Source organism: Podarcis muralis, chromosome 18, assembly GCF_964188315.1.
Source record: "Podarcis muralis chromosome 18, rPodMur119.hap1.1, whole genome shotgun sequence".
NCBI lineage: Eukaryota > Metazoa > Chordata > Lepidosauria > Squamata > Lacertidae > Podarcis > Podarcis muralis.
The window spans coordinates 4,953,490-4,970,706 of record NC_135672.1 but is presented as its reverse complement, the minus strand read 5'-3'; the positions used below and the strand labels follow the sequence as shown (position 1 = coordinate 4,970,706).

Sequence of the window (17,217 nt, the reverse complement as noted above, 5' to 3'; positions counted from 1 at the left end):
AAAAAACCTGAAGAACTATTGTTAGGTTTGATAGGAGAAGATATTAAGAGGCTGGACCAAAGATTATATATGTGTGCTACGACAGCTGCCAGAGTTTTGATAGCTCAAAAATGGAAAACACAAGAGATACCAACCGTGAAGGAGTGGCAGGCAAAGTTGGTCGAATATGCAGAATTAGCAAAACCAAAGGATTCGTAGACAGGAGGAAACAAAGTACCAAAAAGAATGGAGTAAATTTATGGTCCATATAAGTGAGAACTGTAGAAATTTGAAGACGTTAGCAGGACTGAAATAAATCTTATGTCATGGTTTAGTTATTATTAAGGAACTGTGGATTAGTGGTTGGAATAAGAAAACCTGCGGAAGGGAAGTCAGCTGCGCTACGGAGCGTAAAGTAAGGCAGACGTAAAAAGATTTGAAAGATTTGTGTATTTTGTTGGTGTATTTGAAATGAAAACTTAATAAAAACCATTTTTAAAAAAGAAAAGGGAAATAGGGACACTTGGAGGGTCTGCATGGCATCGCCATGGAAGAGATGGAAATCTCTGGCTGCCAGTCAGTGCAGGCAGTATTGAACTAGATGGAGTGGGGAAGCGGGTCTGGCTCTGTATAAGACGAATTCCTATGTTCCTGTGCATAAGAGGGAGTCGCTGGCAGTGCCCCCCCCCCCCCCCCCCCGGTTAGTGTGTGCTGGGTTTTCGGCTATCCTCATAACTTTGACCCACAATTTGACCACTCCGGGATGGGAATCTGTGGGTTCTGGGGAGCAGAGAAGGCAGTGTCTGCCTGGCGGTGTGACCCCCCCTTCCTATCTCTCATGTTTATTTAAACCTGTGCTGTTGTTTTGTCTCTGTTCCCTCCCCCCTCCTCCACCCCGCCCCGCCCTTGCAGAGCCCAGAAGTAAGTTACTGTTCCGCCAGAACTTTTGTTTGACTGCATGGTTTGCCCGTCTTTGTCTCCACCCCTCCGGGAGGCCACAAACGCCGACCCCATTCAGACACACACGCATGCCCAAGTTACGCACGCATAGGTCCACATCCCAACCGCGCTTCACCCCGGCCAGCCCTCGGCTAACCCAAATTTCTCTCCATTTCGAAATGTGGACAGCGAGAGAGAGAGAGAGAGAGAAAAGAGAGAGAGAGTCAGAAATTTGGGGGTTCGTAGCATGCCAGTCCACTGCCAACTTGCAAATGCCGTGTTTCTCTTCCCTCCCATCTCTCAGCACAAGCTGTTTCCATCTTGCCTGTGTCTCGCGACGTTGCTCTGATTTAGAGTCCAAGCAACGCGAGGGCTTTCTGGACCCATCCATAAGTGGGAGCTCCATTATGTCTCCATCTCACAGCACCCACATGGACCCTCCTGCCTGTATCGGGAAGTTTTCAATGTCTGACGTTTTACTATGTTTCCATAAGTGCTGTAAGCAGCCCAGAGCAGCTGGGGGAACCCAGCCAGCTTGGCAGGGCATAAATAATAAAATTATTATGATTGTTATTATTATTAAACTGCTCCCTCAATGTCACCATTGCTCTGCCCATCAGCCTAGCAGATCCCATCTGAATTATTATTATTCTGAAGGTAAATGGCATTTCCATGCGCCCTGGCACTTGTCACGGTGTCCCGTTGTGCCAGAAGCAGTTTAATCCTGCTTGCCACATGACCTGGAAAAGCTGTCTGTGGTCAGACACCGCTTCCCTCGGCCTGAAAGCGAAGATAAGCATCAAACCCCATAGTCGAATTTGAATGGGCTTAACCACCCAGGGGTCCTTCACCTTTAGCTATTGCTATTAGTATTATTATATTAGTATTGCTATTAGTATTATTATAGCGCTCTCTTCCACAGGCCACAACCATGTAAACTCAACATTAAAAAAAACGGAATCAAAACCGCAACTGGGGTGTCAGGGTAATGCAGCACATTTTCCGCATGTGACAAAAGCTGCGCAATGAAGGTGCCTTGTAGATCTCTGTGGGGAGGGAGATACGCAGTGCAGGGGCTGCCACAGAGAAGGCAATCTTTCTCCCCAAAGTGCCACCCTGCCAAAAAAAAAGACTTCTGCAGGCAAGAGGGCCACCTGTGCTGTGTTTTCCATTAGCAACAATGGCTATGCACTGTCTAGACAGTAATGCTAGTTGCTAGAAACCCAAGGGAAGGGCGAGTTGGTTCTGTGTTCGAGTCCTGGTTGAGAGCCTCCCATAATGGGCATCTGGTTGGTCTCTTCTTATGTTCTTAACACATGAGAGCCTGCAGTCTCTCAGATACTTGGGACCTGAGTCGTTTAAGGGCTGTAAACATAGAGTGAGCATCTTCAACTAACTCAGGGAATGTGAGATGATTCTCTCTCCTGCCCCACAATTGCTTTCCCAATTTCCTGATAAGCCAGGCTGGGAAAGGTCCATTGAATCCATCCTTCGGACTGCCACAGGAGTGTGCCGATCAGTGATCACACAGTTCAAAGGTGGAGTCAACTCTTTATTAGCAAAAACACCATCTCCACAGACGTGGCTGAGTTCCAGGCCTGATGGGGAGAGCATCTCATTTCCAGTGGTCTTCCTCCATAAAATTCAGTTGCTGAAACTGAAAGTCCCCACCCCCTCCTCTCCAGGGCTTTCCCCCCAAGCAATCAGAGACTGCTCCTGTCATCAGCCAACCTCTTCTCCACCCTTTTCATGCCTCTACTGGTTCTGGGAGACAAGTGGGGAGGAGATCTGGTTGCCGCACCTTCCCTGCCCTGATGCCTTCCAGATGCTTTAGAAGAGACATCCATCCAGTTTGCATTTTCATGCAAATATGACCTGATCCGTGTCCCAAAACCAATATGCGAGCCAAGAAGACAGCTCTCAGGGTGAATCAGACTAATATTTAAAAGTCCCTAAAAGTGGTAAGGGGCATCTAAATTTTCTAGTGGGGTGAAAACCCAACAGGAGTTCTCAAAAGCTGAGTAGCTGACCTCGGAGGCTCAGCTGAGACAGGAAGGTCTTCTCCAGTCCCCCCAAAACCTAGAGGTGGAGGGTCACTCCATGCTGAGAGAGGGCTCTTCTCTAAGCTGTCTCCACCCAAGCCAATGGTCTCGTGTCATTGGCTCCCTGCATGCCTGGGTGTGTGTGTGTTTGGATCCAGCAAGGCGGGATCTGGAATTGTGTGCATGTCTGTCTACGGTGATGGTGGGATCTCTTTCTCTCATCTCCTGTCTGTTCCACCTGCAGACCGCTGCTTCGTGCAACCCCAACCTCCTGCCTGCCTCCCCACATCTTTAATTCCCGCTATCGTTTTTGCTTTCCAGGTTGAGGAGCGTGAAAATGGAACAGAGGAAGCTCAACGACCAGGCAAACACCCTGGTGGACTTGTCAAAGGTGAGCCACGCCTGGGTGACGGAAACACCAAGCAATGTTTGGGTCTCTGCTTGAAGTAATCACCTTGGGTTGGGGTAGAGGCTCAATGCCAGCGGTTGGCAAGGTTTACTCTGTGATTTCCAGCATCTGCCTCTGCGCAGACATGATTTTTGGCATCTGCACATGCACAGAAGCGATTTCCAGCTCTGCAGAAGCGAGTCCCTGTGTCACGCTGCACCAGTTTAGTGCAGCACGTGGGGACTCGCCAAGCGGGCGGCTAGGTTCGGGGGCGACTCGGGGGCCAGTTAAATGACCCCCGTGGGCTTCTTGTGGCCCATGGGCCTTAGGTTGCTGACCCCTGCTCAATGCAATTCTTATCAAAGGTAAAAAGGTAAAGGGACCCCTGACCATTAGGTCCAGTCGTGGCCAACTCTGGGGTTGCGGCGCTCATCTCGCTTTATTGGCCAAGGGAGCCGGCGTACAGTTTCTGGGTCATGTGGCCAGCATGACTAAGCCGCTTCTGGCGAACCGGAGCAGCGCATGGAAATGCTGTTTACCTTCCCGCCGGAGTGGTACCTATTTATCTACTTGCACTTTGACGTGCTTTCGAAGTGCTAGGGTGGCAGGAGCAGGGACCGAGCAACTCCGTCGCAGGGATTCGAACCGCCGACCTTCTGATCGGCAAGTCCTAGGCTCTGTGGTTCAACCCACAGCGCCACCTGCGTCCCTATCTTATCAAAGGTAGCCAGCCCTTTATTCAGAACCATGAAGACTAGGCTCTTGCTTTATTTATAAGGGGAAGTTGCAGCATCTGTTCTACAGGGAAAAGGTCCCAGGTTTAATCCCTGATATTGGAAGGGTCTGGGAATGTCCCGCTGCTTGAAACCCTGGAGAGCTGTTTTGGTGGAAATATTGAGCTGGATCAGTGGTTCCCAAAGTGGACAGAGGAAGGACAGAGGAAGGAAGGAAGGAAGGAGGGAGGGAGGGAGGGAGGGAGGGAGGGAGGGAGGGAGGGAGGGAGGAAGGAAGGAAGTGTGGTGGACTGGCTGGATGAGAGGCACCACCTTTCGAGCACACTAGGAAACCCTCAGGATAAGAAGGCTCATAGCCAGGGGGCAGAAGAGGTAACAGGGCTTAGTGAGCGGGGAGAGTGTGGCAGAGAGAGGGCCAGAATCAGAAGAAGAAGCGGAGGCTGGAGAGGAGGGAGGCCAAGAGGCAGAGATGATTCAGGTGGATGAAGAGTCCTGGTGGTCTCCCCCTCCTGCTGCGACCAGCTCCCCTCCCCCCTGGTCTCCCAGGATGTCAGAGAAATAAGTGGCTAGAGCAACCCATTCAGATGGGTGGGGTATAAATAATAATAAATTATTACTATAAACAAGCAGGACCGGGGTGCTGGTAAGGAGCAGGTTTTGGAGCCATCCTGCTCTCTTCCAGTGCAGCGACCACCAACCCTTTCCCCCTTTCTCTCCCTTCTCGCCAGACGCAGAACGTCATGTACGACATGGTGTCAGAGCTGCAGGAGCGCAACGAGGACCTCGAGAAGCGCATCAGCGCCCTGGAGGGGAAGATCGACATGCTGGGCCTGACTCTGCATGCGCTCCCCAGCCTCGTCAGCCAAGCCATACGCCAGCAGCAGCGGGCCCTGCCCCGCACCTGCGGCACCTCCAACAGCTCCGAACGCTCCTGCTGGACTCCCACCCGCCGGCGGAAGTCTCCCTCCACTGCCCCTCACACATCCTCGGACAGCGGGTGATTCGGGGGGGGGGCTCGCGCACCGGGGGCACCCATGGACTCATATATGGCCATTGTGTGGCCGATTCCCCTCTGAGCTTTTTTCTGGAAAGCCCTGTACACAGACCTCCCCAAGTCCGCTGAGATGGGCCCGTGCCGCGGAAGCCTCGTCGGGCACAGAAAACGGATTCCGAACCCGGTTCCAATGTAACATTATGCAAAGCTGGGGGTGTTTCTTTTGTTTGTATGTATGTATGAGGAGAGGGTGGGAGCAGGGCTTTTTCTTCCTCAGCCGGAATTCGCTGGAACTCAGTTCCGGCACCTCTCAGGCGGACGCCATTGCCATTCTAAGAAAACAAAGGGAGGCGTTCATGGTGAGTGCTGGCACCTCTTTTTCTTGAAAAATAGCACTGGGTGGGAGGGGAATCCCATGTAGAAATTGCTCAAATTCACAACAATCCCTTTTTTAAAAAAAGAATCACTTCTCTCCCTTCCAACGTCAGCCGTTTGGTCCTTAGCCATGCCCTCCACGGGAGCCATCTTGTTCCACGGTCTCAACATTCAGCCTGGCAAGGGGTGAGACTAGATGGGCCTTTGGTTCCCTTCCAACAGTACGGTTCTATCGTCCTGTGATTCCAAATGGGGACCTCTTAGGCGACAGTCTCCCACTCCACTCGCTCGTTTGCCTTTTCTCTTCCCAAACTGGAGAGAAATGCAGGCAAATGCCCATTTCTCATAAAACTATATATGGATTTAACATGTTTTGGAGCCATACATAAGTGCAAGGGGGTCTGAGACAGCTGGGACCAGTGGCACATGTGTGCTTTTTTTAGCTCTCCTTCCAAATCCCGTTCTGTTTCCTGGAAGAAAGAATAAGACCTGTTTTAAAGCAGGAGCAGAGACCTCATCCCGAGGGCCCCATTTGCTGCTGGTAGGGCTTCCGGGGGCCGCATGCCACTGTTGGGTGAGGCCGGGGGAGGGTTGAGTGGATAGAGCAATTGATGCAAAGTTTACTTTTATGCAATTTGCTGGTTTCTACGCACACTACAGCTGTCATCCAGACATGCAAGGGGCATCATCAAAATTAAAGGACGCATCCTGGGCAGACAAAAACACTCAAGCCAGGTGCAGAACGAGGGTCAATGAGGGGAGAGTTCCAGGGGCCAAATGGAGAGGCTTGGGGGGGCCACATCCATCCCCTGGACCAGAGGTTCTCCACCCCCTGTTATAAAGAAATAAATATTGTGGGCTGTATCTAATGTTAACCCAGCTCAGAGTAAACTCACTGAAATTAATGAGCAAGCCCATTCGCTTCAAGAGGTCTAGATAGCTGGAGCCAACCCAGGGGTGCAGCATGGGGGTGCATTTGCCCCAGGCGCACAATTTTTGAGGGGGCACAAACGAGGCACCCCCATGCAGGCAGTGTGACCTGGCCCAGCACTCCTCTGTGCCTGCCATGGGCTGTGTCAGCTGGCTGGGCTCCCCACTGCGTGGGCAGGCAGGCGGCTCAGTGTGACCCGGGCACTGGCAACTGCCACTACGCCACTGAGATGTCCCACCAGGCACCTATTGGCTAGCGCCTGTAACATCAATAGTGGCACACAATTCCTAATCTGATCCCCACATCCGCACAATAGCAGGTTTGTTAACAGCTTTTAAAGTGTTCTTTTATTGTTACTTAATTATTATTATTATTAAAGTAAGGTGATAGACAGTGAAAAGGGGGGGGGGTCTAATGTCTGAAAGAGACAGAACATTCCACTTTCCCCCAACAATAGAGCGAATGGCTTCTGGGTTTGAAAAACCTGTAAAATCAAACAATAAGGCTACAGGCCTCTCCTTACTCACCCAAGCAAGCTCACTGTCTCCTGTAAGATCCTATAAAATCCGTGGCACCAACACACCAAAGGGAGCTTTTGCTGATGCAATTCCAAATGTAATCTAAAGGGGGGGTGACAGCAGCGCTTTGCACATGGGCAGTTGAAGCGATGTTACATTGGAAATCAGCCCATCTGAACTGGGGGAAGTCAAGTCTCCTGTCTCCAATACAAGGTCATTGGGCAGAAATCGGTGGGTGTGGGGCTCTGGGGTCCTTCTGCCTTTGTGGACGCACAAAACGTTTCTGGGGTCTTCCAAACATAGGTTCTCCTCCTCTTTTGTAATCTAACCGCCCTGTTTCCTCTCATACGCACACAAACACATTCCTCATGCTTTGGTTTCGAAGACTTCCGGTTTGATCTCTTAAAACACTGTGCTTCTTTCTAGCTCTTGAATCGATCGATCGATTGATCGTGAGTGTGTGTGTGTTTTGCAGGGAGGGTGGGGAGAGGCTGAAATTTGGTGGGGGGGGGGGAGGATTGCAACCCAACCTATTTTATAAGAATTAGGAAAGCACGGAGGATGGTCGAAGTTTTGTTTTGTTTTGTTTTTTCTATTAAAGGTTCTCTTGATTTCAAATTGGGTTTGGTTTTTAAGGATAGCTTTAAGAACATAGAATCATAGGGGAAATGTAGAGTTGGAAGGGACCACAAGGGTCATCTATTCCAACCCCCTGCAGCGCAGGAAACCGGCCCAACATGGGTCTCGAACCCACAACCCTGAGATTAAGAGTCTGCTGCTGAGCTACCTGGAGAACATACGACAAGACTTTCTGGTGTGGGGCAAGGCACACCCATATCAGTCTTTTCACGTCCCACCGGTGGGATCTGGGGAGGTTCACAAAGGTGATAAACCTCCCCTTTTATCTCAAGGTAGACCCTCTCTGGATGAAGAGGCTCCACTCAGCTGTCACAGCTGGCAACCACTGCAAGACTTTTCCTGCTCTGTGATATTGCGCACTCCCCTTTTTGGAAAGTCGAGTCCTGCAGAATCAGACCAAAGGACCATTTGCTCTGGAATCATAGAATCACAGAATGGTAGAGTTGGAAGGGATTCCCCAGGGTCATCTAGCCCAACCCCCTGCAATGCAGGAATCTCAGCCAAAGCATCCATGACTGATGGCCACCCAACATCTGATTAAAAACCTTCAAATAAGGAGAGTCCACAAGGGAGTCCAGTCCACTGTCAAACAGCTCTGACTGTCAGAAAGTTCTTCCAGATGTTTAGTCAGAATCTCTTGTCTTTGTTTCTTGAAGCCACGGGTTCAAGTCCTACCCTCTGGAGCAGGAGAATCAAGCTTGTTCCCTCTTCCATGTGACAGCCTTGAAGATATTTGAAGATGGCTCTCAGTCTTCTCTTTTCCAGGGTAAACATACCCAGATCCTTCAACCGTTCCTCATCAGGCTTGGCTTCTAGAATCCTGTCTTCCAAAGTGGCCTCAGGGCAAATGCAGGCAGTAGCCCTCCCTTCCTGTTGTCCTCAACTCATTCCAGCATCAGTGGTAGACTACTTATAAACAGGGAGTAGTGGCAGACTTGGGGACTCAAATTTCAGTTGTGCCCCTTGTGACACCAAGGTTCAGGGGTCTCCTACACACACACCTCTCGCCTTTTATTCTAAACATCATAGTTGCAGCAGCCCCTGTTATTCTTTCTCATGGGCTAACACAGTGACCCACTTGGAAAGGAAGACTGGAGATTTCCATGTTTTTAAGTATCCTTGGAAAGAGCTTTTGCCAACCTAAACCACATGGGCCATTTTCTGCCCCAGTGCGAGTCCTGGAAAGGAACGATTCAGCCTTATAGGCTCCTCCCATCAGGGAAAGGTTCGTAGCTCAGTGGCAAATCACCCATTTGGCATGGCAGAAGTTTTCAGGCTCAATACCCGGTGGTAAGAGTGGGAGAGACAATCCTGAGCTAGATGGACCTGTGCTCTAACAGCTTCCTGGGTTCATTTGAAGAGCGGGCAGAGCTCAGCACATCATGGCTAGTACCTGTAACATCACCAACCCACCTTCTCTCATCCACCATTGATCTCCAGAGCAATTTTGCCACTGGTGGAAAAGGGGGCAAAGGTGTGCAATGAACAACCATTAATATAACCGGTGATGGTTATTATTATTATTATTATTATTATTATTATTATTATTATTATTATTATACCCCGCCCATCTGGCTGGGTTTCTCCAGCCACTCTGGTCGGCTTGCAGCACAATCTAAAAACACCAAGCATTAGAAACCTCCCGATACAGAGATGCCTTCAGACGTCTTCTGAAAGTTGTGTAGCTCTTTTATCTCCTTGGCATCTGAAGGGAGGGCGTTTCACAGGGAGGGCGCCACTACCAAGAAGGCCCTGCGCCAGGCTAATAATGAAACGAGAGGGAGAACGCGGCAACAAGCAGGTGACGTCCATTAGGAGCAACTGCCGCAGAGGCACAGCGAAGCCCACATGTGCAAGGAGCTTGAACGCCACTAGGGCTGAGAGACGCTCTTGTCTGAAACCGTAGCCACTCAGACAGTGCAGACCGTGCTTGAGCTGGATGCAACAAGGGCATCTCTGAATAAGCCAGTTTCCAAGGTCCCTATTGCAGAAGAACACCATTGAGAACAGAAGCCCTGCATGATCCACAGCTTTTCGTCAAGGCTGAAGGTGCACAACTTTTGTCTAGAGTAGAGCAGTCCGTAAGAACATGAGAAGAGCCTGTTGGATCAGGGCCCATCTATTTTTTTAAAAAACATTTTTTTAATTAACTTTTCAAATTTTACAAATTCTTTTACACAACCGTCAGAATACATATCTCATCTCGTTGACCTCCCACCCAACCATCAAGCATACGCTTTAACATAACCGTGATGTTTTTTTCAAATATTCCACAAAACATTGCCGTTCTTCAAGAAATGTTCTGTTCTTGAATTCTCACAGTTCATCTAACCATCACAGCATATCCCGTCTTCATAAGCCATTCTTTTTTTTTTGACAATAATATTTATTAATTTTCATCAATAGACATAACAAAAAAGAAAATATACAACAACACAATAGAAAGGTGAAAAAGAAGAAGAAAAAATAACAAACTTAAAATACCTAAATAGAAAAAAAAAGAAACTCAATTAATTAATTATAATCCATTTTCATAAACATTTTGGTTGACTTCCTCTAATCTCCTCCATCTGAATTTCCTCTTAATTTGAATGTAGCAGTTTCCAATATCATTATTTCATAAAACAATATTACAGTCGTATTCCAATTTCTTTACCTTTCTTATAATACATTTTCTTATTTATATATTTAAGTCTAATTTAATCCTAGGCCTGATTGGTTCTTTCAAGTGGTTATATATCTTTAATATTAGAATATTTGTTCAAATAGTCTTCAAATTTCTTCCAGTCTTCTTGGTAGTCCTCTTCTTTCTGGTCGCGGATTCTCCCGGTGAGATCAGCCAGCTCCATAAATTCCATCATCTTCATCTGCCATTCTTCTACCATTGGTAATTCTTGTGTTTTCCATTTTCTGGCTAGTAAAATCCTAGCAGCTGTTGTGGCATACAAAAATACTTTCACATCTTTCTGGGGCAATTCAGTACCTACTATCCCAAGGATAGTAAGCCATAAGCCATTCTTCTTCCATTGGGCTTCCTGATCTTTCCAATTTTGTGCATGGACTATTCTTGCCGCTGCGGTGGCATACATAAACAAATTAAACAATTCCCTTGGAAGCTGTGGTCCAATGGTACCTAACAGAAAGGCCTCAGGTTTCTAGGGGACCACTGCTTTAAACTAGTCAAGCATCCTCTTCTCAGAGGCCCGCAAGCACGATCCGAGCACAGGAGCAACTCTCTCCTCGTGAGGTGCAGAGTGAGTGGTCTTCAGAAGCATTGCAGAGCACAGCTGTCATGGCCTGGAGCCTTCTTTGGGCCTCTCCTCCCCCTCCTCTGTCTGTTGTTGTTTAGTCGTTTAGTCGTGTCCGCCTCTTCGTGACCCCCTGGACTAGAGCACGCCAGGCCCTCCTGTCTTCCACTGCCTCCCGCAGTTTGGTCAGACTCATGTTTGTAGCTTCGAGAACACGGTCCAGCCATCTCGTCCTCTGTTGTCCCCTTCTCCTTGTGCCCTCCATCTTTCCCAACATCAGGGTCTTTTCCAGGGAGTCTTCTCTTCTCATGAGGTGGCCAAAGTCTTGGAGCCTCAGCTTCAGGATCTGGCCTTCCAGTGAGCACCCAGGGCTGATTTCCTTAAGTATGGAGAGGTTGGATCTTCTTGCAGTCCATGGGACTCTCCAGAGTCTCCTCCAGCACCAGAATTCAAAAGCATCAATTCTTCGGCGATCAGCCTTCTTTATGGTCCAGCTCTCACTTCCATACATCACGACTGGGAAAACCATGGCTTTAACTATACGGTCCTTTGTTGGCAAGGTGATGTCTCTGCCTCCTCTGTCTAATCCTCTTTTAAAGCCATTTGATGGGAGCTGTAGCTGAACCATTTTGGGAAGACGCCATATTGGCGATCCCTGCACTCGTTTGGCATCTCGGAGTTCGGCAGCTCTGCGGATAAACTGATGTTCCCCAAAAAAATTAGTCATAATTGCCCAGGGTCCTCTAAAAAGAACTGGGAAGAATTTGGATATGATCCTTAGAAGAAGAGCTCTGTTTATACCTGTATGCTTGCCTGCCTGCCTGCTTGCTTGCTTGCATGTGAGAGAGCATAGCTGTCAACGTTTCCCTTTTTTAAAGGGAAATTCCCTTATTCCGAATAGGATTCCTCGCAAGGAAAGGGAAAAGTTGACAGCTATGGAGAGAGAGAAAGAAAGAGAGACCGTGGAAAGCTGTTTTGGTATTAAGGGCTACCAACTTCTTCTTCCTCCTCCTCCTCCTCTTCTTCTTCTTCTTCTTCTCCTCCTCCTCCTCCTCCTCCTCCTCCTCAGTGCTTTTTTTCTGGGGGGTACGTAGGGGTAGGCATACCCCTAAACATTTTGTGAATCTGCGTTTGGCCTCATTGAGGGGCAGTATTTCAATATGAGTAGGAAAATGAGAGTACCCCTAGACATTTTTAAAGAAAAAAAGCACTGATTATTATTGTTATTGTTGTTATTATTATTATTAAATTTGTATACTGCCCTATACCTGCAGGTCTCAGTGCAGTTACAACATAAAACCACAACATAAAACCACAAAATAATAAACCATATGAAATGACACCCCATCCAGACTTTTACAGAATTTAGCATTTAACACTGTGGTTTAGTTCATAGGGCTATTCTTAGATACGTCAAGGAGATTTTCCTTCACATTTTTATTCTTTCCTGCAAACGGTGTTGCAAAACAGTTATTTTGAAAGCTGGACGTAGCATGGTGGCAAAAAAAAGAATCAGTTGCCTGAGTGGCCCCTGTTTTGTCCCTGCTCTGCTATGCATTCAGCTCCTCCGCAATTCGGAACTGGGACCAGCGCATCTTTAAGCTCACCCCAGTTTATTTGCACCCCTTTCATTAGACATTGCAGAGGAGTCCCGAGTGCCGTTGCACTGAGATGGTTTTCGGTGCAGCGGTTTTCTAGTGTGCTCAGACTGCACCTGCGTGTCAGTAAGAGGATAATCACACACCCCCCCCAAAAAGGAGCAGCACACAATTGCATCAGGATTGCTTTATTGTAGTGTTTCACGATCAGTGTGCGTGGAGAAGGGAGGGATGAACCAGGCAGGAAAGAACCAGACGTGGTTGCAAGCAAGGCACACGGAGAAGCTCTGGAAATAGCAAAGAAGTGACGTTCCAGGCCTGTTCCACTTTGGAAACGAGGCCAGATCATCTGGGACTCCAAAATCTGAGGCAAATGTCAAGGGAGCATCCGTAGATGAGGCAGAGATCAGAAAAGCCTCACAATTGAATCTTAGCCATGCCGACTGAGAAGCTTGTCCTACTGAATTTGGTGGGGCTAACTTCCAGGTCAATGCGGCTTAGGGTGGCTATCTGATCTGCTACCCTTTCCAGAGGTGTTGAACTACAATTCCCATCATCCCTGGCACCTGATGTGAGCCATGATCTACAACACCTGGAAAGGAGCCACATTGGCAAGCCGTGCTCTCTCGGCCTCTGTTTCTCCTGAGCGTAATATGGGAGTGATAGCACCATCCTAGCTTGCAGACCACTGTAATGATTAGAACAAGAGAATATGTGTGATGAAGCACTTTCATCGTCATTGTCATTGTGTGTGTGTTGGGGGTGGGGTTGTTTCTGTCTTTTATATTTCATGTATGCAATTTCGGGGGGCGCCTTTTTAAGGGCTCAGCTGTGGGGATACGGATACTTTTGTATTAGGCAGACAATTAAATAAAACGTTTGAAAGATAAATGGATAAAAGGGTTGGTCATTTATTTAGGCTGCAAACTTTCCATTCATTTCTCTTTGCTCGTAGAGCATTCCCTGGTCTCGCTTTTAGTTAAGGAGAGTTTCAGCAAAACTCAGAGCAAGGGTGGACTTCGCCAATTTTTCAAAATATAGCACTCTAGGTAAAGGTAAAGGGACCCCTGACCATTACGTCCAGTCATGGACGTCCAGTCATGCGGCGCTCATCTCGCTTTACTGGCCGAGGGAGCCGGCGTACAGCTTCCGGGTCATGTGGCCAGCATGACGAAGCTGCTTCAGGCGAAACCAGAGCAGTGCATGGAAACGCCATTTACCTTCCCGCCAGAGTGGTACCTATTTATCTACTTGCACTTTGACGTGCTTTCGAACTGCTAGGTTGGCAGGCGCTGGGACCGAGCAACGGGAACTCACCCCGTCGCGGGGATTCGAACCACCAACCTTCTGATCGGCAAGTCCTAGGCTCTGTGGCTTAACCCACAGCACCACCCGCGTCCCTATAGCACCCTATGCTAGCCCAAAATTTGGTGAGCCCAAATGGATCTTCTCAATTATAGATCTTCTCAGTTTTGTGACCCTCGTGGTCCCTTCTGACTCTATAAAATTCTATGATCAGATGATCCTTGGGGTCCTTCCAACTTCTATGAGTCTATTATTCCAGACTCCGCCATTCCTAAACCCAGCCACACCTGGAGGGCACCAGCCTGATGCAGGCTGCTATACAGATGGTAATGTGTATGACTTTGCTATACTTCCAGACATGGTTAAGCCAAATTAGTGGCCATTTTGATGAATGGGACCTAGGTCTCTCCAGACATTCTCCCCACCCTTGTGGCCTATTGTGGTAATAGTGGGAATTCCTCCAAACTCACAGAGAGGGGAGACCAGGGATAGGATGCTGTAGAATTTAATCCTCCAGGTCTGCAGGTCTCCATCGAGGATGGTATGTTGGAAAGGCTTGAAAAGCCACCAGCCTTGCTCTTTTCTGCCATCTTGTGGTCTAACCATATCAGAACAGCCTTTTCTTCTAGACGAGAAAGAAAGAGAATATATTACTGTACTCAGTGCAACTCCCCCAATAAATCTACCTTCTTTACGAGAACAAGCAGAAAGATGCGGCGACAAATTTGCATTCTTTTACGCATTTATATTTCTACCTATGTCCTGAAACATAGTAAAGAAAGACCTTGAAGCTTGAAATTATGAGGAGAGGCAGGATTGAGATGTGGAGATATGCTTCCGAGATCCAGGCCGTGAGGCACCCCAAAAAATTAATAACTATAATTTGGTCTTTTTTTATTTTAGTTTTTTATTTTAATTGGAGTACAGTGGTACCTCGGGATGCAAACGGGATCCATTCCGGAGCCCCGTTCGCATCCTGAATGGAAGGTAAGACGCGATGGCGCACCTGCGCATGCGCGGGTCACGTTTTGGCGCTTCCGCGCATGTGTGTGATGTCATTTTTAGCGTCTCCGCGTGCGCGAATGGCGAAACCCAGAAGTAACATGCTCCGTTATTTCCGGGTTGCCGTGGAGCGCAACCCGAAAGCGCTCAACCTGAAGCACATTCAGTGGTACATCGGGTTAAGTACTTAATTCGTTCCGGAGGTCTGTTCTTAACCTGAAACTGTACTTAACCTGAAGCACCACTTTAGCTAATGGGGCCTCCTGCTGCCGCCGCTGCGCGATTTCTGTTCTCATCCTGAAGCAAAGTTCTTAACCCGAGGTACTATTTCTGGGTTAGCGGAGTCTGTAACCTGAAGCGTATGTAACCCGAGGTACCACTGTACACTCCAAAACATAATAAATTTTCCTTTTCTTTTTTCGACTTCCCCTCCTGTTCTCCCTCGCTGCCCCCAGTTTTCTGTCTCTTATTTCATAACCACCACACAATAATCTCTAATTCCTTCTGTTGCTGATTGTTCAGTTCCTGCTCATGAATTCTCCAGACTATATTTCTTTAAATACAGTCATACCTCGGGTTACAGCTGCTTCAGGTTTTTTCAGGTTACGCGCCCGCCGAAACATGGAAGTACCAGAAAGGGTTACTTCCGGGTTTCGGCGGTCGCACATGCACAGAGCGCTAAATCGCGCTTTGCGCATGCACAGAAGCACCGAATCGCAACCTGCGCGTGCACAGACGCGCCGCTGCGGGTTGCGAACGCTGTGGGTTGTGAACATGCATCCCGCACGGATCACATTTGCAACCTGAGCGTCCACTGTATTCTGAAAAAAGCCTTCCCATCATCAGAATTCAAGGGAACTTCCCAGCCAATGGAATGCACACGGCAGATAGTTAAGAATTTATTACCAAAAACAACATATACAGAGGTACCTCTAGATACGAACGGGATCCGTTACGGAGCCCCATTCGCATCTAGAAGTAAATGTAACTAGCAATGGTACGTCTGCGCACGCATGCGTTGCTTTTCGCCGCTTCTGCGCATGCGTGTGACGTCATTTTGAGCGTCTGCACATGCGCAAGTGGCGAAACCCGGAAGTAACGCGCTCCGTTACTTCCGGGTTGCCGCGGAGTGCAACTCGACCGTATTCTCGACCATATTCGACTCGAACCGTATTCAAGAAGGACACTGACAAACTGGAATGTGTCCAGAGGAGGGCAACCAAAATGGTCAAAGGCCTGGAAACGATGCCTTATGAGGAACGGCTAAGGGAGCTGGGCATGTTTAGCCTGGAGAAGAGGAGGTTAAGGGGTGATATGATAGCCATGTTCAAATATATAAAAGGATGTCATATAGAGGAGGGAGAAAGGTTGTTTTCTGCTGCTCCAGAGAAGCGGACATGGAGCACTGGATCCAAACTCCAAGAAAGAAGATTCCACCTAAACATTAGGAAGAACTTCCTGACAGTAAGAGCTGTTCGACAGTGGAATTTGCTGCCAAGGAGTGTGGTGGAGTCTCCTTCTTTGGAGGTCTTTAAGCAGAGGCTTGACAACCATATGTCAGGAGTGCTCTGATGGTGTTTCCTGCTTGGCAGGGGGTTGGACTTGATGGCCCTTGGGGTCTATTCCAACTCTATGATTCTATGATTCTATGAACCCGAGGTATGACTGTACAGTCGCTTCTACAGCACACCAATCTAGTGCCTAGGCAGCTGTTCCCAGGTCCATATTCTGGGGAGCAGTTGCATCAACTGGGGACCACTCTCCCTCCACCAATTTATGTACCTCCCCGCCCCACGGGCTGCATGCTAGGAACTGTGCCTGCATGGCAACTCCCTCTGCCCTGCCCTTTTCAGTCCCCTTCTGGTTCTGGGAGACAAGTGGTGCAGGAGAGGGTGGCCCTTCACTTGCCTGGCCTGCCTCTTCCTACCTTGTAGCTGGGACAGCTCAGTCTGTACAGCATGAGACTCTTAATCCCAAGGCCATGGGTTCGAGCTGCACGTTGGGCAAAAGATTCCTGCATTTTCCCTGTGAAAATCTAGGAGAACCCCTTATTAATTCTATCTACCGTATTTTTCCATCTGTAAGACGCCCCCATGTATAAGACTATTTTGGGGGACTCAAATTTAAGAAAATGGGGGAAGAAGGCCCTGTGTATGAGGAGAGCGCAAAATATGGTCTGAAACTCAGCATCCGAAAAACGAAGATCATGGCCACTGGTCCCATCACCTCCTGGCAAATAGAAGGGGAGGAAATGGAGGCAGTGAGAGATTTTACTTTCTTGGGCTCCGTGATCACTGCAGATGGTGACAGCAGCCACGAAATTAAAAGACGCCTGCTTCTTGGAGGAAAAGCAATGACAAACCTGGACAGCATCTTAAAAAGCAGAGACATCACCTTGCCAACAAAGGTCCGTATAGTTCAAGCTATGGTTTTCCCAGTAGTGATGTATGGAAGTGAGAGCTGGACCATAAAGAGGGCTGATCGCCGAAGAATGGATGCTTTTGAATTCTGGTGCTGGAGGAGAC

General features: G+C 48.4%; 1 protein-coding gene across 3 annotated transcripts in view; it reads left to right on the top strand.

Annotated features, from left to right (window-relative positions):
- Nucleotides 1–9,841, top strand: part of KCNN1 (potassium calcium-activated channel subfamily N member 1) — a 91,648-nt gene extending 81,807 nt beyond the window's left edge. For 2 of the 3 annotated variants that reach the window (XM_028713798.2, XM_028713797.2), the window contains exons 8-9: nt 3,282–3,351; nt 4,811–9,841. In XM_028713798.2, the coding sequence (XP_028569631.2) occupies nt 3,282–3,351; nt 4,811–5,083 (343 nt within the window). In that variant the 3' untranslated portion in view covers nt 5,084–9,841. The remainder of the gene's footprint in view (nt 1–3,281; nt 3,352–4,810) is intronic. The other variant, XR_013391210.1, reaches the window with a different exon arrangement.
- Nucleotides 9,842–17,217: the final 7,376 nt, after the last annotated feature.